At 38.2% G+C, this 24716-nt stretch overlaps 1 protein-coding gene and 1 long non-coding RNA gene across 4 annotated transcripts in view; one reads left to right on the forward strand and one right to left on the reverse strand.

Annotated features, from left to right (window-relative positions):
* LOC148146744 (uncharacterized) overlaps positions 1-23807 on the reverse strand; it is a 30281-nt gene extending 6474 nt beyond the window's left edge. Inside the window, exons 1-2 of one of the 3 annotated variants that reach the window (XR_015760421.1) lie at positions 23759-23807; positions 1777-1842 (exon numbers count right to left, since the gene is read on the reverse strand). This is a non-coding gene — a long non-coding RNA (uncharacterized LOC148146744). Of the gene's footprint in view, positions 1-144; positions 284-1776; positions 1843-23758 lie in introns of those variants that run through there. The other 2 variants (XR_015760423.1, XR_015760422.1) reach the window with 2 other exon arrangements.
* On the forward strand, positions 275-24451 carry helb (helicase (DNA) B). The gene is made up of 13 exons (XM_043709641.2): positions 275-624; positions 3659-4018; positions 7348-7541; positions 7895-8686; positions 12248-12428; positions 13744-13885; positions 14619-14764; positions 16195-16288; positions 18336-18395; positions 19882-20047; positions 21057-21203; positions 21976-22656; positions 24087-24451. The coding sequence occupies exons 1-13, from the start codon at positions 423-425 to the stop codon at positions 24198-24200; spliced, it is 3279 nt and encodes a 1092-aa protein (XP_043565576.2). The 5' UTR covers positions 275-422; the 3' UTR covers positions 24201-24451.
* Positions 24452-24716: the final 265 nt, after the last annotated feature.

A 24716-nucleotide genomic window follows, 5' to 3' on the forward strand; every position in this document is an offset into this window, starting at 1 on the left:
CACCCGTAGTCAGGTATTCCTAGGCCTATTGTCATATTACATGGGAAGCATTCAGCATACCTAACCCATCATCGCACTCTTATTATCCTTTATTCAACCTTTCTTATGTACTGGTCTGCTATCCATAATCTCTTGTGTACTTACCCTTTTAATATCTTTCTTTCTCTCTCTGTCACTCTCTAAGGGATTGGGCTCCATCTATCCTGCTGACCGCTCCCCCTCCCCAGAGTAAATGTCACATTTTTCATCGCTACTAAATTCTGCTGGTGAGTGACAGACGTTAAACTCAGCTGAATTCCAACGGGAACTGCCAGACCTGCCGAGTTTCTCCCGCAACTTCCTGTTTTTGTGTTAGTGGGTGGAGGGTGGGACCGAGTTGAGATCGCTGTGAGCAGGCTGGATCGGTCACAGGATCTGCCGCAATGTCCAGGCAGCGCGCGGCCTTGGGCAAGTCCCTTGTTGTAAATGGATACTTTTTGCCTTTAAAGAACGATGTAGCGAAGGAAGGTTCAGATACAGAGGACGAGGATGATGATGACCCGCAGTTCCTGGACCTCCAAGACATGATGAGCGTGTCTGACGGCGCAGTTTCCGTCAGAACCTCTTCTGTTGCTCGGCGGTTCGGTAAAACAAAACGTTTCTTTGTAGTTTGTTCAAATGTAGTTTATGGTGCAAAGCAGCAAGACAATCGCTGGTAAAACCTCACTTCCTTACTGACTGAAGTGGCCTGCAACGGGTCTTGTACTCCAGCAACTGGAAATCTTAAATTAAAACTAAAGCTCGGGATACTCAGCAGGCTTGGCAGGATGTGGACAGAGAAACACCATTCACGTTTCAGGCTCGTGACCTCAGTAAAGATTTCGGATCTGAAGTATTAACTGTGTCTCACTGTCCACGGATGCCGCCAAACCTGCAAAATATTCCCGGCATTGTCTGTCTTTTAATTTGTGGCATGTGCACAGTGGCCTAGATTTTGTGGTCAGTGGCGAAGTTAGATTTGGACCTCTCATCACAATGATGTAGATTTTGCGACACTAATGATAGCAATTTTTATTAATATTCATTGGTGTTCCTCTTCTGACTCTGGTAGCAACACCTGGAATCGGCACAGGTTCAATTAAACCCCGTAATCTGGAAGCTGTTGCTGATTTTCCCTTACGAATGTTTGATTGCACCCTGGAGGTTACACAACAGAAAACGAAACTGACTAGGTTTTCACTTATAAAAACCATGAAAAATCAAAATTTTTGAATAGGTTTTATCAGCGTTCTAAATTCATAATTGCTGTTGAACGCATTAATTGGCTGTGCAGTTAATTTTAAAATCAACTAGGCAAAAGTGAAGACTGCAGATGCTGGAAACCAGAGTTTAGAATAGAGTGGTGCTGGAAAAGCACAGCAGGTCAGGCAGCATCAGAGGAGCAGGAAAATCGACGTTTCGGGTAAAAGCCCATCATCAGGAATGGAGGCAGGGGAGCCTCCAGGGTGGAGAGATAAGTGGGGGTCGGTGGGGCTGGGGAGAAGGTAGCAAAGAGTACAATAGGTGAATGGGGGTGGGGATGGAGGTGATAGGTCAGAGGGGAGGGTGGAGCAGATAGGTGGGAAAGGAGATTGGCAGGTTGGAACTGGGGTAAGGTGGGGGACGGAGGGGAATGAGGAAACTGGTGAAGTCCACCTTACCCCATTTCCAACCTTCCAGCTCAGGACTGCCCTCATGACCTGTTTAGTTTAATTTCTTTCCTGGTATGGGAATACTTCAGCATGATTGACTGCTTACCTGGATGATTTTTCTTCGTGCACACCTGGAAATCCTTTTGACTTTGAATCAGATTTAAATTGACATCTGCAAAGTGAAAAATCCACATCAGATATGGTTTGTGGCAAATGGGCTGTTGAAATATTCTGAAGATAGTGAAGCAGGAATAAATGTACTACTTATCCTTTGATTTTAATTAAATTTCAGTGAGAGGGCATAAGAGTTACAAGCTGAAATATTGAGTTTTAAAGAAAGTGTTTCTTTGAAAATATGAATTTTTAATTTTGTGGCAAAAGTCGACCTTTCAATATATAAAATTAATTTTTCAGGGACAATGAGGCTTTTGAGTAAAGAATTTGGGCTTGATATATTATTGAAAACAGTTCTACTTCACTCTATAGGTTCACAATATTCAATGTCTTTTACAAGAATTGTTTTAGCAAGGAGAGAGTATATTTTGGCTTAAAGATTCTTGCCTCATTTGCAATCCGGAGTATTTTGTGAAGAAGTATGGAATGACTGACAGCAACTTTGGATTTAACTGAAGGCATGGTTGAGTTACTATCATTTTAACAGCAGTAATATGGTGAAAACTGATCACTTGTATTGGCTGTACTGCAGAAAAATCTAGTCTGTTGTATAGGAACAAACTACGCCAAAAAACTCTGATTATATCACTTGGTCAAAAGTGCAACAGTGATGTTACGAGAAATGCTGGAAATACTCAGATTTATGGTTGACGATTTGCTAATCAGTAACTGCAAAAGTGATAAAGCATCTTAATTAATAAACATGATTGCAAGATCAACACAGAATATGGTAGAGATAATTAGAGTAGAGAAAACCATGAAAAGATAATGAGCATTTGGAACTGGGGGAAAGGAATATTTCTGCTTGTTTCAGCAATTGTGATTGTGCCTGTGAATGAAGGCCATTCTTCATCCATTTTGAAATTGTATAGTTATCTTATTTGTCAACATTTTAAGATGTTAGGAGATATACTTTGGGTATCATTCAAGATTTTGCAGTTTTTGACATTGGATGATTAATGCAAACAGATTGGCTACTTACAAATCAAAGCAATTAGCTCTGATGTGATGGCATGTGAAAGTGTTTTTTTTTGGAAAGATATAAGATGGCAGCCAGTATCCTTAAAGCTATACTCTGGAAGGAGCAAATGGCCTGGAGGTTCATCTCCGGGCACAACCATGCAGTTTGTCAGGTTACACTCAAATTTCCTGTGAATCTAACAAGAATCTAGTACTTGAGCAGAGCTGTTAGAAAGGAATTCCGAGATTTTAATCCAGCAACAAGGAAGAAATGGTGATGTCGTTCCAAGTCTGGGTGGTGTAGTGTTCAGAGGCAAGTCATCGTAGTGATTGTAATTTGAAGACAGCCTCTGACAAACACAATTGCAAAATGCCCTGAACCTAGAGGTGGTAGCCTTATTACAAATGGAGGGATTGAAAGACGGTTGGTAAAGATTTAGAGGTATTGGGCATACATGAACTTGCTTTTGTACCTAAAACTCAAAATTCTGCATTCTTTTAGAACAGTACTTGATTAACACCAAGATTGAATGTTTCTTTCACTGCAGCTGTGCATAAAATTGTACAACATCTTCAGGAAAGTTGTAAAACTGAGTAGGGAATAAAATATCATATAAATAAGCCTTATTTAGATCAAATGAAAGCCATTGTTAACAAATTATTGAAAATGCAATATGATGAATCCTTACAGAACAGTTTTAAAACTATTCTTATTTCCTCAGTGATTTCATATGAGAAGGTGGGCATCTTTGAAAGCAAAATTAGTTGGAAGAGATGTAAGTAAATGATTTAGTGTTGAAACCTTAAGTTAGCAGTCAGACTTAATATCTCTGTATTTATCTACCTTTCCCTAGTTAAAATCAATGACCTTGACTCCAACAGAACTTACAAGGTGTCTGGAAGGTTTCATTTTACAGACCCATGGTGGAAAGTGGCTGCAAAGATCAAGTGCATCCAGAAGAAATGGTATTTACAATGTACATCCTACAGTCTGAGGAGTCATCTGGCAAAGCAAAGAAAGGAAATTTTCAGCCTGTTCCTAACAGCATGTAAAGTTCATGAGCAACATAAAAAACAATTTATTGAGACTTTGACAGAGGATAGTAACCTTGAATTTTCAAACCTGTTGATGACCTTACAAAGGATTGCAGATAAGGAGGCAACACAAGAACCAAACTTTGCAAAAAGCATTATTGCAGCCATAAATAGTTCAGGTAAGCTTTGTGTCGCTTTTTGGATTATAGATTTTGCTCTGTATTGAAACGTTGTACGTAATCTTCAGAATTCAGTAGCATCGATTTATAGAGATATACCGCAAGGAAACTGACCCTTCAGTCCAACTCATCCATGCCAACCAGATATCCTAACCTAATCTCGTCCCATTTGCTAGCATTTGGCCCATATCTCTGTAAACACGTCCTATTCATATACCCATCCAAATGCCTTTTAAATGCTGCAATTGTACAGCTTCCACCACTTCTTCCTCTGGCAGCTCATTCCATACATGGACCACCCTCTGCATGGAAAAAGTTGCCCCGAGGTCTCTTTTATATCTTTTGTCCCATTAAATCTAATGAGTAAAATTCTCTGTCTGGTGTGCATATTGATATAAATGGATAAATCTTATAGAAGTATCTTTTGAGCTCATTTAGAAATGTTTTGTCGAACTGCAGTGCAAGAAGTTTAGAATGATAAACACTTACTTACATTTGCAGGTTATTATATCAATTACAGGTCCTTTTTTGTGCAGCCAAAATGGATGTTTGGACAATGAAGCATTTTAAAGTCAATTTTCCAAATTCATGAAACAGTTTCTCACCATTTCTGCTAGTTTATTACAGATTTTCAGAAGTTTCCTTAATAAATCACTCCCAGCACCAAAAACTAACGTTTTCTTTTAACATTCTGCTTGTGTCGAAATGCTCAATATTCAAGTACAAACTAGTTTCATTGATTTTATGTGGTCTGAATGTCTTTAGTTTAACAATTTGATCCACAAATTTCAGTAACTGTAGTTTAGTGTATACAGCATTTGCCTGCAGTATTCAGAATTCAACCTGGAGGGGACTTGCAGCCCTACCCAATTGATTTATGATTACTAATGCGAGCTAATATTCGGAATTTTAAAATAACCACCACCTGGTACATTTTCCGAACTGAATGTACTTTTTTGTGATCCTGTTGGTTGAAAGCTACCAATATTAACAGAGAGGAAATATAAGAATTCATAGTTCTATCTATAAAAGGTGAAGCCAAGTTTGTTTTTACTCTATTAGTTGATAGCGTTACAAGAAGTGAATACTTCAGATTGCATTTTTAAAAATAAAGTTACAAATGTCATTCATAATCACAGGCATATGGAAGTACAGCAAAATTAAAAGGTAGGACTATAAAACCTGAAGTATAGCTTCTGTCTCAAGGCACACTTTGTTCTCTACAGTGTAGGGTATTTGTAGTTGAAAGCTAATATTGATACGCTGCTTTCAATTCAATGAAGATTGCTGTCATTTAGTTTATATCCTGTTTCATGTAAAATCACAGCACTGGTTAACCAGTGCAGTATTTCTGGAACATCATTGCTATACACGAGCTTGAATCTTCTGATCTCTGGCCATATGACTAAGATGTGCATTCTGGACCCTGCCAAAGTTTTAACGCATAGACCTTTTTCTGAATTCACTCGTAAGACATGGGCATTGCTGGCTGGCCAGCTTTTCTTGCCTGTCCCTCGTTGCCCTTGAGGGTGATTGGTGAGGTGCCTCCTTGAACTGTTGCAGTCTAATAGGGTCCAAAAGGCCATTCTTTTATCTCTGGGACTCTTTGCAAATGTTTCAATTCTGATGTACTTATCTGGATAGTTATTCAGAAAATATTAGACAGATCACACAACATTCTCTCAAAGCGTTTGTGCGTGTGCAGCTGCTCCAATTTTCCACACATGCTGATAAGATTAGAAGTAGCAATGTGTTTGAATTTGTGTGGCTCATTTTGTAGCTATAGTTAGAGTGGAGGACATTTCTCTGTCAGCATCAATGGCCCTGAGGCAGAGGTAATTTAGCTTAAACTTCCTTTGAGGAAATATCACCAACAATCTATCCTGGTCCATCTACATTGATGGTACAGTCAAGAATGAACACCAATGCCTCTACTACCTCAGAAGGCTAAGATAATTCGGTTTGTTCACAATGACTCTTGCCAATTTTTACAGATGCAACTATTTGGTTAAATCACGACTTGGTATGGCAACTACTCTGCCCAAGACTGAAAGAAATTAGAGAATTGTGAATGCACAAACTAGCCTTCCTTCTATTGATACTTGCCACTGTCTTGGGAAAGTAGTCAACATAATCAAAGGCGCCCCCTCCACTCCAGTTTATACTCTTGTAACTTCTGCCCACTGGGAAAAAAAAAAGTTTGAAAACATACCAACAGATTAAGGAACAGCTTCTTCCTCAGTGTCATCAGACTTCTGAACCACCTCTAATATTAAGAGTTGATCTTTCTCTGCACCTTGTCTGTAGATATAACACCATATTCTGCATTCTGTTCTATTACCATGATGTACTTGTGTAAGCTATGATTTTGTCTGATTAGTATGCAATACAATGATTTTCATTGTATCTCGGTACATGTGACAAAAACAAATCAAAATGAGGAAAATGTGCATGTGGAACTTTGTGTCAGATACAGTAGGTAAGATGCATTGTGTGCTGTATCTCTAAGCAGCAGGACTCGGGTTTAATCTCTGATTTATGTCCAGTTAGACAATTTCACGCCAGATGTATGTCAGGTTGTTGTTTGATCTCTGTAATATTGGTGTAGGGAGAAGAACATAATCCAACTTGCAATTTTATTCTCGTATTTGCTGCCAGAATTACATGTCCCTGCATGTCGGACAGGGTCATGATTTGGCTCAGTCATATTGCAAACAAAACATTTTTGTTTACATTGCTCATGATCGTATAAAATGATAGAACACATTTGAGGATTGAATAGCCTACTCTTGCATGTATAATCTTTGACTAGAGGATGGGAATGGCATTGGATGCACTGCCAAACTCAATGACCTTTTCAGAATTGAAGTAAGTGGTTAGTTATTCATGAAGTGAATGTGGGCATTTTTGATTGGACCAGCATTTATTGCGCATTCTGAATAGCCCTTGAGAAGATGGTGATGAGCTGTCCCCTTCGAAAGCACAATTGGGGAAAGACTGTAAAACCTGGTCCTGCCGGTGAAGCCTGCATGCCCTGAGTGAATAAAATGAAAATTTATAAAAGGAATCAGGGTTTTTTTTGTGTGATATTAGGATGACTGTTTATGTTGATGATAACAACTTGTATTTTGCAGTGCTTTTAATATAGGAAAACATCCCAAGTTGCCTTTCAGAATTGTAATCTGATAAATTTTGCTTTAGAACTGGACTATGACAACCCTTAAATGACTGCCATTAACAAAACAATCTGCGTGCTAAATGAATGCACGTGAGCATATGCATACGAGATAACATTTAAGATTCACATTATTAATTGTGCAATAATTTAGTTGAAGGCCAATATGTGCAATATGCGTTAAAGTTCCACAACTTGATGGAGATCCTGCCCAAACTTCTGCCGAAGCATTTCTTGGAAATTTTAATGCCGAAAGAGGAAAATGGAAGAGTGCCCCGTGCATGGCATATTCTGGAGGAGTTGGAACATTTGATTCAGACAGCAGTATGGAAGCTAGGATTCAGTCAAGTAAGCACATCTGTTTGCACAATTGTCAATATGAGTAAATCCCAAGTATGGTGTTGGTTTTATTTTCTGTCTGAGCATTTAAACTTTGTAGTTTTTCATCTGCATTGCTCTTCTAAGTTTCATTGACTATAGTAGCTGTGTTTGTGAGAGGGAAAAAAACAAAATTCAAATGTTGGCAAACACAATGCACAATTAAGGGAAACAATACCATTGTAAACCTGTTTCTAATCCTGAACCTTCCACCTTTTTTTATTAAGTCTTTTAAGAAATTCCAAGATCCTTTTAAGGTGCAGATGGTCTCATTAAATAGTTCAATAATAATTTCTGAAGGACATTTCCTTTACTGTTGACAGATTCTTTCAAAGGAGCTACAACTGATTGGTTGTGAGGCATCCTTGTTGGCCTTTGAGGAAGCTGACCTAATGAAGACAATTCCAGAGTTACAAAGGCATGCTTTGGTCATTTATGATAAGCTGAAACAGACTTGCTGGAGTAAGGGGCACACCTACGTTCAAGTTGATGAACTGACTGCATTACGCTCATCAGAGTTCAGTGTTCAAAGTGCATGGGAATCACTAAAATTTTTAAAGGACTCCAAGATAATCATAATTGAAAAAAGGCGAGTGTACCTCAAGTGTTTTTATAACTATGAGAAAGAAATTGCATCTTGTATAAAGGAACTTGTGAATAAACCTCCTTGGCACATTTCTCTATCTGAAGCTTTGACAAAAGCCAGTACTGCAGAACAAATGGAAACACTACCTGAAAACACAGAGCACATTGAAGAAGTTAAATTGGATTCTTATCAATTGAAAGCTGCTATCATGATGTGTGAAAATCCTGTTACAGTCATCAGTGGTAAAGGTGGCTGTGGAAAGACCACACTTGTCAGCCACATCTTCAGCACGGTAGTTAAAAATATGGAGAGTGCAGATAATGAGGAACTATTGCAAGCATGTCGAGATCTTGAGCAGGATGAATGGGCTCCTGAAAGTTGGGATATTCCAGTGGGCAAAACTCCCAATGGTGACTCTGTTGACAAAGTTGATGTCAGAAAGGTATCTGTGCTGTTCACTGCACCAACTGGAAAGGCAGCATCTCTTTTAAAGAAAAAAACTGGGTTTAATGCTTATACTTTACACCAGGTAATTGCCATTCAATGATACTTGTGGATAATTCAAATCTTTTAACATGTTTAGCATAAAGTAAACATGATTTTTAAGAAAGTTCCTAAAACACTTCTATTGCTCCTGTGTAGGAGGTCAAAAAGAGAGCCTAAAACTTTGAGCAATGTATTACTCCAGACTACATGTAAACATTCAGTGAATTGTTGGTTAGTTTCTTTCAACTTTCAAAAAATAACTGGTGTATATTTTCACTACATTAGACTATATTATTAAGATAATTTTGGTTATTTATATTAAGGGAGAATCTGAAAGGGTCAGAATAACTTTGGAAGCAGCATTTACTGGTTGCCATCAAGGGGTGCTGGAATCCAATTGCATATGGGAATAAGAATCTTGACAGTAATTCTAGTGGCTGCTAACAGTTGAAATATAAATTAGAACTTTGACAAAGCTAGTTTTGAGTATTTAGTTCAGAGCCAAGTACAGTAATGTGTTAAAGACATAATTCCAAACCATATCGTGGCTGGAAATTTGGAAGTCAGGTGATAGCAGGATTGTGCTCCACACTATAAGAAACTCTCCCATAAAACTTTAATTCCTGTTACTGTTTGTCTGTTTTCAACATGAATATTTTACTGAAAAATTTATCGATTAAGCTTCGAGATTGAACATTTCTTAATTCCTGTCTTTAGTCTTGCTTTGATTACCTTTTCTGATGTTAGCGTTTCTTTAATAGCACCTTTGTTGTTGAAGCTGTTGGTGAAAAGCTTGGTCGTTTCTTCAAATTGTGTTGCAGCTCCATTTTCTTTTCTGACTTTCCCTATCTCCCTGCCGTATTAGTGTGATCCACTACCATCTCTAATTAAATCTCCAAATCAGGATAATGACCCTGATGTTTATGCCAGTAATGACAGCAATACTGTCAGTGTTTGCTATCATCACTTCTCTGAAACTGACAATCATTTGGAGTGCAGGCACACACAGTTAAGCATTAATGCAGCTGTAGCTGCCAGTGATTCCACACAATGTGATTTTGAAATCCCTATATACCCCAGTCACACCAAAGACCCTGAACTTCCCCATTTATACTGTTAGTCTTTCCGTAAAAGCCACTGGGAAATACAGAGGAACCTCGATTATCTGGCATTCAATTATTCAAATATCGGCTTTTCCGACAAGATCGCAAGGTCCCAATGCATGGCTAAACTGTTATCCAGCATTCGATTATCCAGGATTCAATTAACCAAACGAATTACTGCCCTTCCGTGTCTCCTTCGGATAATCAAGGTTCCACTGTAGTTATATCTTGTTAAATGAGGAGTCACTTTATTTTTTAGCCTACTAAGTTCTAAATTACAGACTCTGTGACCTTGGAAAAACTACTTATTTATGGAATATCCATATTCTTCAGGACAATTTTAAAAATAACTAACATTTTGAGATGTTTTAAAAGTTCATGACTTTTTAACTTCTGTTTTCATTGCAAATGTATTTTTTCTTTTAATTGTTAATAGGTAACTTGAGTAACACTGAAAAAGGCATATTTTGTCAAAGCTTTTTGTCTTGCACTCATGAGGACAAGTCAAAAGAAATCCACATGGTGGGGGGGGGGGGAAGTAATATTCATACTGTATGCGAGCAGAGTGCTTTTTGGCAGGTGAATTGTTAGAGACATTGCCATGTAAAATGCACCAGTTAATGGTGACTGTCAATTAACTGCCAAGCATTGTTTACATTTTTAAACAGTGTCAATTTACTTTGGTCAAGGGACTGCCCTGAGAAATGAACCAACGAATACATGTCACCTATTTTGTTGTACTAAATCAGACTTTGTGTCTGTATGTTATATCTGTCTGCCAAGAACAGGGTCATGTCATATGTTGCCTCCAGGTCTCACAACTAAGGAGACACTGACTGACAATCCTAAATTTATTGTCAACATAATCCTTTTCATATTAAGAAATAAGTGGCAAACTTTGTCCAATTGCAGAATCACATCTAATTTTGGACATGCCTGTATTTTGAATTTTGCAAGCAGAGACTGGTTGGGTGGTCAGTACTTTGTTTGTTTGTTGCTAACAGCTGAAGGAATAAGCTTTCTGATTTGATCTACCTGTCATTGGGATGTGTGGCCTACATACATGGCATCAGCCAACACTGAAATTCATATGCAACATTTTCATTTGTGTGAAAGGCAGAACATCATCTTGGCTCGATGACAGCAGCATCCATTTAGTGGGAATGCTACTTGTGTAGCAGGACAAAAGAACTAGCTTGATCTGTTCCTTAAATTTTAAGATGCCTTACCCTAATCTGAGGTAGACTTGGCACATTTTCAAGATAATGAATTGTAAAATAGAATAGAATAGCCTTTATTGTCACATGCACTCGAATCCACTCCACTCTCCTGCCTGACCTATCACCTTCATCCCCTCCCCCACTCACCTATTGTACTCTATGCAACTTTCTCCCCACCCCCACCCTCCTCTCATTTATCTCTCCACCCTTCAGGCACTCTGCCTGTATTCCTGCTGAAGGGCTTTTGCCCGAAACGTTGATTTTACTGCTCCTCGGATGCTGCCTGAACTGCTGTGCTTTTCCAGCATCACTCTAATCTAAACACAAGCAGTGAAAAGTTTGTAATGTCGCCTCAATAGTGGCATCTTAGGTACAGGTACTTCAGATTTTTTTTACAATTGAAAGATTCAAAGAAAATTTAGCGAAAAAATGCAAATTTTTCAAAAAAAGAACTCTATTCAAACTCCAGAATAAGAGTAGAAAGTGTCTTTAAGTACTCAAATTATAGTCCTTTTTCACCTGAGTCTGTGCCAACTGGCCTTCAGAACATGAGCCCTTGCTGCCTCCACGTGCTGGCCTCCAGCCCAGACTTGCCTCCAAGACTCTTACTAGGCTCTGATTGCCTCCTGCTCCGGCCTCTGGCCTGTCACTTGCCTCCAGGACTCATCTTCTAGATTGGCCTGGGCTTGGTGTCCTCCTCCGCCCCTAGCTGGACTTGATCTCTCCTCCATTCCCTCCAGATAGGGTAGTTTACGAAGTTAAAAGGTTGGGATTGGGTGGTGGTAATTGGTGGAAGTGAAGAGAAACTGCAGAAAAGAGGCAAAAAAAAAGAAAGAAACTGGCAAGCAGAGCTGCTCCATCTGCTACCATCTTAGATAAAATGGCCATTAGTCCATTGCTAAATGCATGAGAAGTGATCTGTTCAAGTTAGCCATTCATCCACAGGATGTCATTTATTTATTGCATCACAAAATGTGGGCTCTGCTAGCAAGGCTAGCTGTTGTCATCAATCTTTTTGGAAACTTCTTTAATTCATTCCAATTTTCAGGTTTTATAACTCTTTAGGATTAAAAAAATGAACATGTGGAACTGCATTAATATTGGTATTAGAAATAGTAGTAGCTATAATGATGTTAGTGAGGTTTTATACACTTGTGTTTTGGTTAGTAAATATTGCACAGAACATTTTTAAGTACTTGAAAATTGATTAGAGAGAAATATAAATGTAAATTTCATATCTGTCTGAATAAAGAACTATTGAATTGTGTTTTTTATAAACAGGTGATGTGGAATTTCTGGGCTACAGAGAAATCAATTGCATCCGGGAAACCTCATGATTGGATGTTTTCTGATGTCCAGGTACTGATTGTTGATGAGGGAAGTTTGGTCTCCGTGCGTATCCTAAGTACTGTTTTAAAGTTGCTAATGCAGCATGCCAATCTCAAAAAACTTATAATCCTTGGTAAGTATCTGATGATCAGAGTTCTACTCATTCTTAGAATGCATTAATATGCAGTGCAAATTACTTGCATTTTCTTCAGTTTTCTTTTGACATGTCACCCAGAGGGAAACAGATTATAGAGTACAATTACAAATGGTGTTAAGTAAACTTGGTTCCAACCTCAGTGCTGCCATGAAATATAATTTCAGCCAACAATGTGGTGAAAGTGAATTGATGAACATTTCCAGAAATGACCAGTTAGCTTTACCTGTTTAAAGAAAAATCATAACTTTATGAATAGGACGGGTTTAGTGGGATATGGGCCACTGCTGGCAAATGGGACCAGATTAACTTATGATATCTGGTCGGCATGGATGAGATGGACCAGACAATCTGTTTCTGTGCTGTGTATATCTATGACTCTATTATTCTCATTGTTACAGAAATGTACTGATTATTCTGTTTGTATGTCATTGTAATAATACATTTGTAGATTTTAATTTGAATATCAGTTTCTACGTGACTATGTTCCTTGTGTCTAGAAGTGCTTCCTCTTCTATCAGAGGTATCCAGCCTCTTAGAGCATATGACATGGCCCATTTGATTTAAATTGTCTGAGTCATGCAGAATTCTGATTTAAACATCATGTATAATTCCTAATCTAATTTGTATTTTTTCAAATCCTTGGACTGTTACTTATGTCTCCATCATCCATCCATTCTACATGTTTCCTCTCTCCAGCAATTTCATTGGTGGTCTCCTTACTTTTTTTATTCCTTCTGTATTTTCCTTCCTTTTTGTAGGCTTCAGTATTTTTTCCTTTCCTTTGGCTCTGTAGTTATGGATGGAAAGAATCACCAGCAATGGCGTTCAAATGGCGGGGTTGAAATGATGGGTATTCCTGAGTGAGGAGCTGATAGTTGAGACCGGATCTCAAATTCAGTATGCTTTGTGGAGTTGGTTATCCCAAGAGGAGCTGCAGGAGATCAGCCTGAAGCAATGTCCTTCTCATGGGGACTGAAAAAATAAATGTATTTGATGACCAACTAGTGCATTGTTGATGCGAGAATGAGCATGTGCAGATTAAGTTTAAACACAAAAACAGAAAATGCAGAACCAGTTGAACTTAATGTTATTTTTCTCTTGACTGATGCTGCCAGGTCTGCATTTTCTGTTTTTACTTCAAATTTTCAGCATCTGCAGTATTTTGTAAAGTTTTCAAAATGCTGGATCAGTGCACTGTTGTTTGGTCATCCCTGGATTTGAACAGTGTTTCTATGTGTGCTTTTTCTAGTTTTGTGATATATAAAATTACATCTTTTGGTTTTTTTTCTAGGTGATGTTAGACAGTTACCAAGCATCGAGCCAGGCAACATGTTAAGTGATGTTTTTTCCAGTTTGTACCGCATTAGATGGAGCATTGAACTACCAACCAATCATCGTGCAGAGAGCCAGCTGATCATAGATAATGCTGCTAAGTATGTCTCTTTGTTTTCTTCAGAAGTGCAGTTGTCTACTCTCATGCATGCACTTGAACTGAAATAGTTTTCCTGTAATGTTCTCATAATCATTTACAAACTCTGTCAACAACCACCTTATTGTCCTCTGTTGAATTTTGAATGATCTGCCTTAATATATAAGCACAATAATCCTGACTAGTCTGTTTGCTTTGATGTGTTTTTGACACGTGCGGTTGGATCTTCTCGTTTTATTTTGGCAACTTTAAGATTGCTTTGTTGCTTTAGTGTCATTTGCGTTGTTGGTCACTTTGTTTTTCCTTTTGTGTATTAATTTTCTGATTAGTGTTCATTTTGTTTCTGCATGAATTACAAATAAAAGAAAGGGTTTACTACTAGCCTGCATGCCTGAGAAATGTAAAAGCTATATATATAAGGGCATTGGTCCAAGCATAACTTGTATTTACCTTCCACATTGTACAGGTGCTTCAATGGCATTAATGAAGCAGATTGTCTGAATGTGTGTGTTCTGTGTGAGCTCTATCTGCTCACTCAAAGCTTTATGTCAGTCATCTCCTTCAAGGCAAGATACTAATTGCAATTGCTACCCATAAGTCACTATCTTCAGAAGACAAGATGAAAAACAGTGGGGATCAAGGTGGTTGGGAAAGGGAAAGTGGTTTTTGAAATCGTTTTCATGACTTGCATTCTTTTGATGTAACCACTTCACTTTTCATGACTTCTAATTTCTTAGGATTGCTGAGATGGGTTTGAAGTCTACATATAAGGAGTTGCAATATGACGCAGTGATGCACATATCAAAGTCCATAGATGTCATCATTCCAACACCTGATAAAAAATTCATTCTTGTTTCTCTACCCTCCATACATAATTCCACCGGTGAGTCTGGAAATGATTCATATTGATTTAATGCTTGGACTTGCAATCAGGAAAGGATGTTTTACCTCAAACACTTGGGCATTTATTTTTTCATTGGCTGGGTCGCTCGCTGGAGACATGGTGGATAATGCAATCCTGCCAGTCATGGTTGCTCACAACTAGTTATGTGATATGGTACAGTGATGGGCATAGACATCACTATTCCAATATGAGACATCTGCCTTTCACTCAAGACAAAGTCCTCTTTCAGAGAATTGCTGCCATTCAGGTTGGAGCAGTGGATACCACTGAGATTGGAGGCAGTCCCAAATTTAAAAGTGGCAGGAGTTCAGATCAGGTAAGTAGGAGGCGTCATGGAGAGTGGATTGGGAGAAAGGAATGGGCATCATGATTTAAAGAGCAGACAGGTTAGAAGCACTTGGATAGTGCGACAAGTATCTTTTAGGTGGGTTGCCTACTCTTGAAAGAATGAAAGTAATAAAAGTGTGCCCTGCTCCACCTGCCTGAGGGCCAAAGCAGTGTGACTTGGTAATGTCTGCACTTACATGAACCTTTCCTGCAAGTCTCAAAATTGAGGCCAGGCTGGGAAGTAACCCTTGGATGGATATTTATAGGTTCCTGTGTCCACATTTATAATATAAATATCCTTTTTATAAATTTCTCATCCAATAATTACACATTCTTTCCTGCTGGTACTGAATTAAATCTGTGTGCTTGGTCTAGTTGTACCTGGGCTCCTAACACCGCTCTGTCTATGCAGTGCCAGCTTTATGCTTGTGATGCCGCAGTTTGCACATCTTAAGGGAGTTTGGATTGATCTATATACATCAGATTTTTGTTAAGGTGAATGAATGCAAATAAATGCTATTAACTCATTGTTATGTAGGTTGAACTTCTAAAGATGACAGGGAATTTAGATTTGGGCATAGTATTTATGTTTCAGATGCATATTTGTATTGAAGAGTACGGAGAACCAGAGTGAAACATGGAAAATAGGACCAGGAGTAGGCCATTTCACCCTTTTAAACATGCTCTGTTATTCATTATGATCATGACGGATTGTCCAACTCAGTAAATAGTTCCTATTTTCTCCCCATACCCTTTTAACTCATTAACCTTAAGAACCATATTTAACTCCTTTGAAAACATCCTTTTTTTTTTTTTAAGCCTCAACTGCTTTCTGTGGCCAAGGATTCCACAAGTTGTATGAAGAAATTTCTCTTCCTCTCAGCCATAAATGACCTACCCCATATCCTTAGACTGTGTTCTCAACTTCCCAGTCATTGGGAACAGGAAAACTGCACTGAGCTGATTTAAAAAGCTTGGAGTACCCTTGTTTAAAAATTTTAAATATGTGAAAACTTATTTCTTGTTTGTCTGGTTACTGTATTTTAAAGTATGATGGCAATGTTTACATTTTTATTTGTCAGGGGCAGATCTTCAAAAAGCTATTGAATGTTTACTAAACTCAAAAGCCCCAGGACTAGACGATGACGAGACTTCACAGTTCATTGCGTTTAGACGGTAATTATATGTTTAAGAAAGGTGATAATGGATTCAACGCATAGTGTTTCTGCCCAGGTATCACTGCAAAAACTAAAACAGGAATGTGAAAGATAACTTACTGCCCAATGTGCAGTGGCATACTATAGGGGTCAGTGCTGGGTCCCTTATTGTTTGTGATCATAAATGATTAGATGAGAATGTTGGGAAGGTGATGCATGATAATTAAGTTTGTGATTGACAAAGATTGGTTGGGTAGTTGACAGTGAGGTGACAGGTTACAGCAGGGTATGAACAAATTGGGCAGACCAGTGGCAGATGGAATTTAACTCTGATAAATGTGAGGTGATGCACTTTGAAAGAAGGAACAACATAAGAGAGTACTTCATGAATGGCAGCTCAGTGGAGCAAAGCGATCTTGGAATGCTTGTCCACAGATCCTTGAAGGTAACAGGATAGGTTAATAGGGTGGTTAACAAGGATTAAATGCAAGTGTCCTGTAATGGTCATGGCATATAAGAGCAGGGAAGTCATTTTGGATCTGTACAGAACTTTGGCTAGGCTACAGCTGGAGTATTGTGTGCAGTTCTGGTCACCACGCTACAGGATGGAATTGATTTGAATGGGAGGGATTGTAAAGGATATTCACCAGGATGTTGCCTGGGATGGAGCATTTTGCCGATAAAGAGAGGCTGGATAAGATCAGGTTGTTTTCTCAGGAGCAAAGAAGGTCAGCAAGTGATCTGATAGGCCTGCCATTCATCAAATACTTATGAGGGCCATGGATAGTGTGAATAGAAAGCAACTGTTCCCCTTAGTTGGAGAGTTAATAACAAGGGAATATAATTTTAAAGTGAAATGCAGAAGGTTTTGAAGAAACCCAGAGGACGGTGGGTGTCTGGAATTCACTGCCTGGGAAGGTAGTTAAAATAAGAAACCTCAAAAACTTTAAAAGGTACTTTTCATAACATTCAATGCTATGGTCCTAGTACAGAGAAGTGGGACTAGTTTAGATCGTAGCATATTTTTGGCAGTATAGAATTGATAATCCAAAAGGCCTGTTCTGTATGATTCTATGACATAAACTTGCAGTAAATTGAGATTTGTTGAAGATATTAACCACAAGCTGCTTAGTTTTTAAATCAATGCTTTACATACACTAAGATTATCTTAATGGCCTTTGTGAAAATCATTTGTTCTCTAAATTGCTACTGCTTATAGCTACTGCTGTCGGGGAATGCCACACCTGTCTGTTGATGCCAACCTCATGCATCCACTGTAGTTCATCTGCTGTCATAATCTGTTATCCAACTAGCCTCAGTCAAACCTTTTCTACTGCCTTCTACTTTGCCCTTTAGAAGAAATCTCTGCAGCTGTTTTCTGGTTATCACTGTTTAGTGTTCTTTTTGATTGGGCAAATTCAAGTTTCTATTTTAAAATACGGTTACAAGAAAGAAAATGACCTTTCACTATTCACCTTTGACATAACGGAAATATATCTTAAGTTAGCACTTCTTGTAGAAAGTGAGGCCCAATGTGTTGTTTTATTTATTCATGGGTAGTTGATAGCAGCAGAATTTGTCATCCCAAAATGCCCTTGAGAAAGTGGCGATGAGCTGCCTCCCTGAATAGCTTCAGCCCATCCAGTATGGTCTATTGTACAGTGCTATTAGGGGATTTCCCAGGAGTTTGAACCAGGCACTATTAAGAAATGATGAAACAGTTCCATGTGTGGTGTTTGGCTTGGAGGGAAATCTGTGGGTAGTTGTTTTCCAATGTGTGGCTTCAATTCCAATTCTCATTCTTTTCTACTGGTTATTTTTTATTATACATATTGAAGAGTAACTATAAAGTGTGACATAATGCTTTATTTATTTTGATAGGTTTAGATGGCATTTGAGATGCTATGCTCAAGCAGTTCAAATTTTACTGTTTGTGTGTGCAGTCCTAGGCTGCATTGACTGTTTTGTCTTTTATCTTGAACTAGATTGTTGTAATATTGAACATCTGTTCAAACGTCAATTGATGCCTTAATCTGCATTAAGATTTCTGACTTCTTATTACACAGGGCGGATTGTGAATTAATTAATGAACTTTGCTGCAAGCAATATGCAGGCCATTCGATTAGGTAAGGAGTGCTGCTAGCTGTGTGACAATTAATCTTGCCTATATTTTCACTTGTAACAGAATGATAGTAAAGATAAAGATTTTCCACAGAGTACCAAGTTTAGTGCTTATTGAAATTACATTATTGCAGTGATACATGAGTAACATACACTTTAAAAGAAACATTTGAAAGAGTCATAAACAGCATCTATTAGTGTATTCCCAGCTACTAGGCTGCTATGTAGTGTGGAACATAGGAATTGGTAAAGACCATTCATCTCCTTTGCATCTTGTTCTACCATTTAATTTGATCACAGCTGATCTTAATTGTGTATTCATATTCTGTAACCCTTAGTATCCTTGGCTAGCAAAAATCTAGTAATTACATTTTAGAAATATTCAATTGGCCTAGCCTGGAGTTTTAGATTTCCTCTCCCCTTGTTATATAAGACATCGTCCTTGAACAAGGCGAAAGTGAGGACTGCAGATGCTAGAGATCAGTGTCTAGATTAGAGTGGTGCTGGAAAAGCACAGCAGGTCAGGCAGTATCCAAGGAGCAGGAAAATCGACATTTCGGGCAAAAGCCCTTCATCAGGAATGAGCATTCCTGATGAAGGGCTTCTGCCCGAAACATCAATTTTCCTGCTCCTTGAATGCTGCCTGACCTCCTGTGGTTTTCCAGCACCACTCTAATCTAGACATCGTCCTTGAACAGACTAATTTATGCTTCTCAAACTGTGGGAATAAGCTGTTACAATTTTTAAGGCTGTTTCCCTTTGTTCTAAACTCCCTGCAGAGGAATTTTTTTTTAATCCCAGAATGAAACATCTAAAATGTTTTGGTTTTCTTGTTTTTCATGTGGAGAATATCAGTACTTCATTATCCCAACTTGCTTTTCTTTTTGAAGCAGTGTTGAATAGTGAACTCATTAGTTCTCTAAAATAATTAAATTTGGTTGATTTTAATCCCACCTCATCCAGCTTCACTTTCACTTCAGATACGAGTAAATATGGTGTAGGGTGCTGGAATTCTTTGCCACTTCCCCACAGAATGCATCCTAGTACATTGGGTTTTCTTTACCCAAGTTGTTGCTTGTTACTTCCTGGCACACTGCCAAATGAGTTCAGATCACTTTGAGCCTTTTCAAAAGCTATAAAAATAAGTTGCTTTATTCTATTGCCTCCTTTTTTAATTGCTGCTATTCTCTTTTAAAGTTTAACTTGCATATAATGTTATCTGCACAACGAACATCCTTCCAGACCCTGAAGGTGTGAATAATTATGTGAATAGTGTGAAGATGGAGAACGGAGTACAAATGATTATTTTGGAAAGATATGCAAAAATTCATAACACTGACTTATTCCAGTACTTTGGACATCCTGCCTCCACTATGCTTAAGCTCATGGTTTGTCATGTGCATTATACAGTGGAGATCATGCTGCAGTAATGAAATTTTTGATAAACTGTTTTCCAGTGATCAAGTTGCACAAATTTTGATTGTATTTCAGAAATCATAAAAACAAGATTGATTTCCAAGTTGGGGACAAAGTGTGCTGTTCAAAGAATGGATATGTCAGAGACTTTACACAACAATCAGAGGCGCAGACAAAGTCAGAATCAAAAGAAGAGAAACGAGTTCGTCTTTGTAATGGAGAAATCTTTTTTATCGCTGAGGTAGAGCCATGTACAAGTTGTTCTGGTATAACGCACACTTAATCAATGCAAATTGACCATAACACAGTTGACTAATTGTGGACGCTGTTTGGATAACATGAACATTTTACTGAATAGATATGGGGATATTCCACAACGTGATTTTTGATAGCACGAGGTTGCAGAGGAATGCAAATGTCGTGTCATAACAGAACGATCTGTAGTTACTAATTTGCTTTTAATAGTGACCATTTTGCACATAGTTAAAAAATTTAGTCTTATTTCCTTACAACCATCTGTTTACTAAATTAGATTTTTAAAATGATATTATTTTGCATTTACCTGTATTAAATATTTTTAGCACTCCTGTTGTGTTTGGGATATTCTAAAGTTAGAAGGAATTTTTTGAAATACTGATGCTTTCTTTAACTAATGGAGTGCCTTGGCTAAGGAAAAAAGTAGTAGTATTTGGTTCTGGTCAGAATTTGAGCTCAGCTAGAGGGTGTGAAAGATGTGCATGTTTAATGCTGCAGGGGTCAGGTTTGTGTGGAAGAAGAAGGAAAGTGAGAAGATAGGAAGAACATGACTTGGGTAAAATGCAATGGACTCATTGTGAAGAATATTGGACAGAGGCATGAGAAATAGGTACTTGGGCTGGCCACTGAAAGCTCGCTGGTGCCTATGAACTGTGTCCCAGCAAAAATCAACGCAGTTTAAGAAATTGGAGAATTTGTAGGATCCAGGGGTAGCAGTAGAAAACAGGCAGTAACTCACTAGCTAATTCTCACTAAATCATATTTAGAATGCGAAGAATTTAAGTTATAATATACTTCATAAGTTAGTAATTTTAATCTTTCTCCCCAGACAATAAATAGCAAATTGATCACTTTTTGCACATGTTGCTTCCAAGGAAAAGAAATTCAGGCAGAGCACAATGCATGTAATTGATTTTGCCAATGCACACCAATTAAAATTAGTCTGTTTCTTACATTTGGATGGATTTTTAAAAATTGTTTTGTTTGGTTTGCAGTATAAAATTGAACAAGTCAAGAACCAAAGCTTTCATTATTTGCTACTGGATGATAAGGATAGTCGGCAAATATTAGTGAACTATAAAAGTGTAATGAAAGAGTGCAGATTGCAACATGCTTGGGCCAAAACAATCCATACTTTTCAGGTAAGGAAAGGAGCTATCAATTCATTTGTTATCGGTTTGTACACCAAGCTGCACTTTCACCGGTTTGACTTTAAATGTTGGAATGGTTAAGCATTAAATATATAGTAGTATTTAGGCAAACACTTACTTAACTCCACAGGATGCAAGGCCAAGTGACGGTAAATGAGATTAGAGTGGCTATGTGCTTGATGACTAAAGGGCTTCTTTCTGTGGTGTGGTAGCTGTGACACTGTGACTCTAAGTTTGGGCTATATTCATGAGTTACCCTTTGACTCAAATAAATCTTGTCCAAATACTGTATCATTTTGATTCCTTTTACTCTCTCTCAGTTCATAATTGGCAGTTTAATCCAGTAGTTGAAGAAATAATGATTTCTAATAAGATAAGTCTAGGTAGTAAGTTGTTTTAATTGTAATTAGAGTCATAGAGATGTACAACATAGAAACAGACCCTTCGGTCCTCAAAATAAAATAGCAGAAGGGACACTTGAAATAAAAATCAGAACATACTCTGCAGCTCCAACAGCATCTTTGAAAAGAGGAATAATGTTTCATGTGGATGACCGGTCATCAATTGTTTGATTGTGTAGGACATTTATCTAATCATTTTCTAGGAAATGAAACTGCAATGATTTATCCTTTATCTATGAATACCACAACTAATTTCAGCATTTCTAGCTGACTCACAGTCTAGCGTCATTTCTAGTATGTAATAAATTCTGTTGAACCCTAATCTTTAGAACACCTCTAATGTATCGCCACTTGTATTTTAGGGTTCTGAAGCTGCCACAGTTGTGTATGTTGTAGGATCAGCAGGAAGACAGAACTGGCAGCACATCTATACTGCAGTCACACGAGGGCGCCAGCGTGTCTATGTTGTTACTGCTGAGGACGACTTTATTAAAGCAGTGACGGCCAAAAGCCCTCACAGAAACACCCGACTGCGTGAATTGCTGCAAGAGAAAATACGAGAAATGGAATCCACTTCAAAAACTGCAGGATTACTGACCAAGCAGGAACCATGTAGCGTGCTTTTGAGAGTGCCTTCCACACCTGAAGTAGCGGCCTCAGCACAGTTCGATTCACTAATGCCCTCTGTCCAAGTAGTGGATGACTCTGTGTTCTGCACAGCCAATGAAAGAAGAAAGGACAATGGCAAAATGGATCCTCAGGAAGGTGACTCCTTCTCAGCGGATCTGGCATTTGCACAAGATTACAGTTGGTCACCTCAAAGTCTGGAGTTTGAAAACAGGGACTGTGAGGTGCTGAAAAGTACAACAGCTGTGCACAGCAGCTCTCTTCAAACTAGTGGTGGAACCACAAGTGATATTCCAGTCACAATGACTGGAGAGGAGGTCGCAAGTTCTAATAAAGTTTCAACACCTTGGTCTTGTGGCAGTAAGAGAATTGGTAATACTGTGGAAGATGAGAAATCACCACAAAAATGCTCGAAGGTAATACTATCTGTGAGCTGGTGTAAATGTCTGAATAATTAATATTGGACCATAGTTGATTTTTTTGTCACGTGGAAAGATGCCTTAAGCACAGCAGTGTTCCGGGTAAAAATTATTGAAGGGAACATTAGTCCACAGCACTAGTGACAACTCTTTTTTTAGTTTAACTCCTGAGCAACTGTAATTTATGTGAAGGTATTCTCCATAGTGTTATACTTATTAGTATTTCATTAGAACCAATGAGAGAAACCAAAACAGAAAAATTGCTGTAGAAACTCTGCTTTCTCTCCCTGGATGCGGCAAACTTGAGTCTGGTGACCCTTCTTCGTTGTCATAACTCACTGATCTAAATTGCCGCACTGTAACTTTAGGCTTTTTGACCTTCTCTCTTACTCTCAATTGTCTAATGACATTGTGATGTCTATCTTTCCCAATGTTTCTGCACTCTGGTGTTCCCTCAGATGTTGCCTCTTGGTTCGCAAAACACTTGCCAACTTAGTTTAAACTTTCTCCTGCAACACCAGTAAATTGCCCCATGTGGAAATTGATTCCAGCTCTGATTGGGTGCTACTCATCAGGCCTGGACAGATGCAGTGTTCCACAGAGCTGGTTCCCAATCCCTCCCTCATGTACCACTTCCCAGCAGTCCATTCATCTTCCTTTATATTCATTGCTGTAATCATTTGTGTGGTATGGCGAGTGATTTGGATATTACAACTTTTGAGATCAAGAACAAAATGTTGGAAAATGACAAAAACAAGTGCTGGAGAAACTCAGCTAGTCTGGCAGCATCTGTGATATCAGACTCAAATTGTTAACTCTGTTTCTTTCTCTATGGATGCTGCTACAGGTGCTGCATTTTTATTGTTTTCCATTTTTACTGCTTTAAGGTTCTGCTAGCCGATTGGAACCAAATACCCTAAATTCTGTAGACAGAACCACATTTATCTTTTATGAAAACGGTACCAATCTGACATGCTATTTTGTCACCCACCTCAGGGTCTTCTGTACTATCTGGTAGTCACCTATTCTCACTTTCCCTGCATACAGTTAAGATGGAAATTGACCACATCTCTAAACATGTTATCCATTAAGCACTTACCAGTTGGCATTTCTGTAATGCACCCGAGGTAATTTCCTTGGTTAGTGGTGGTTAGTACTGCTTCCACGTTGTTGGGTTTTTATGGTTCTTGATTCCTGCACTAATGGTTATCCTGGTCAAAGACGTGACATAGAATATCAATATAGTGTGGAATTGTCAAGCTGCTAAAAGTTCTAGATACTAAATCTTGGCTTCTTATAACTAAAGGAAAAATAACTGAAGATTTTTGATGCTGGTGCCAACGAATGCTAAGAACCATTGATAGTATTGCGGTTGGGAATTTAAGTACCTATCTTATGCACTCAGCCAAATGTATTTTGTTTTGTAGATATCCTTGGTGGAATCACCTCTTGCCTGTAAGATGTTTAGGCAGCTGGCACTTGACTACTCACCCCCAAGACACAACTTGAAAGTAAAGCAGCTTTTCAAAGAAGAAAATTGAAATGAGATGATGCCAAACCCCCCAAAAAAAAAGAGGAAATGTGCAATAAGTTAAAGGAGTAGCATGCTTTCATGGAGGAGATTTAATGTTGTGAAGAAGTTGGAGGTTCTAACAATAGTATTTTTAAACTGGTTTTAGGAGAACAATTTGCACTGACTTGTAAGATTAACTTGTTTAAAAATGTGATCTGATTCTGTTTCGTCAATTACCACCAATTACCATGAATAAAAATAATGTTTAAAAAGACAGAATATTCATTATTTCATTTCCTTAAAAGATCATTTTGCAGAAAAGTGTTTAATTTTGACATCCATCTCTGATCACTACCAAGCAGTAATGTATCTTATACTGTATTTGTATTTTAGGTAAACTAGACTACTGCAGTCATGTATGCTTTTACTGTTTTATTTCATCTTGCATATCCCTTACAAATTAGCAGTGAAGATTCCCGAAACCTTAAGAGGACGATAAATATCATGCTACCAAAGTAGGAAATTTGTACAAAAATACTTTACA

This window comes from Chiloscyllium plagiosum, unplaced genomic scaffold (assembly GCF_037043375.1).
Source record: "Chiloscyllium plagiosum isolate Xiang-an unplaced genomic scaffold, Cpla_swu_hap1 HiC_scaffold_19, whole genome shotgun sequence".
NCBI classification, from domain to species: Eukaryota; Metazoa; Chordata; class Chondrichthyes; order Orectolobiformes; family Hemiscylliidae; genus Chiloscyllium; species Chiloscyllium plagiosum.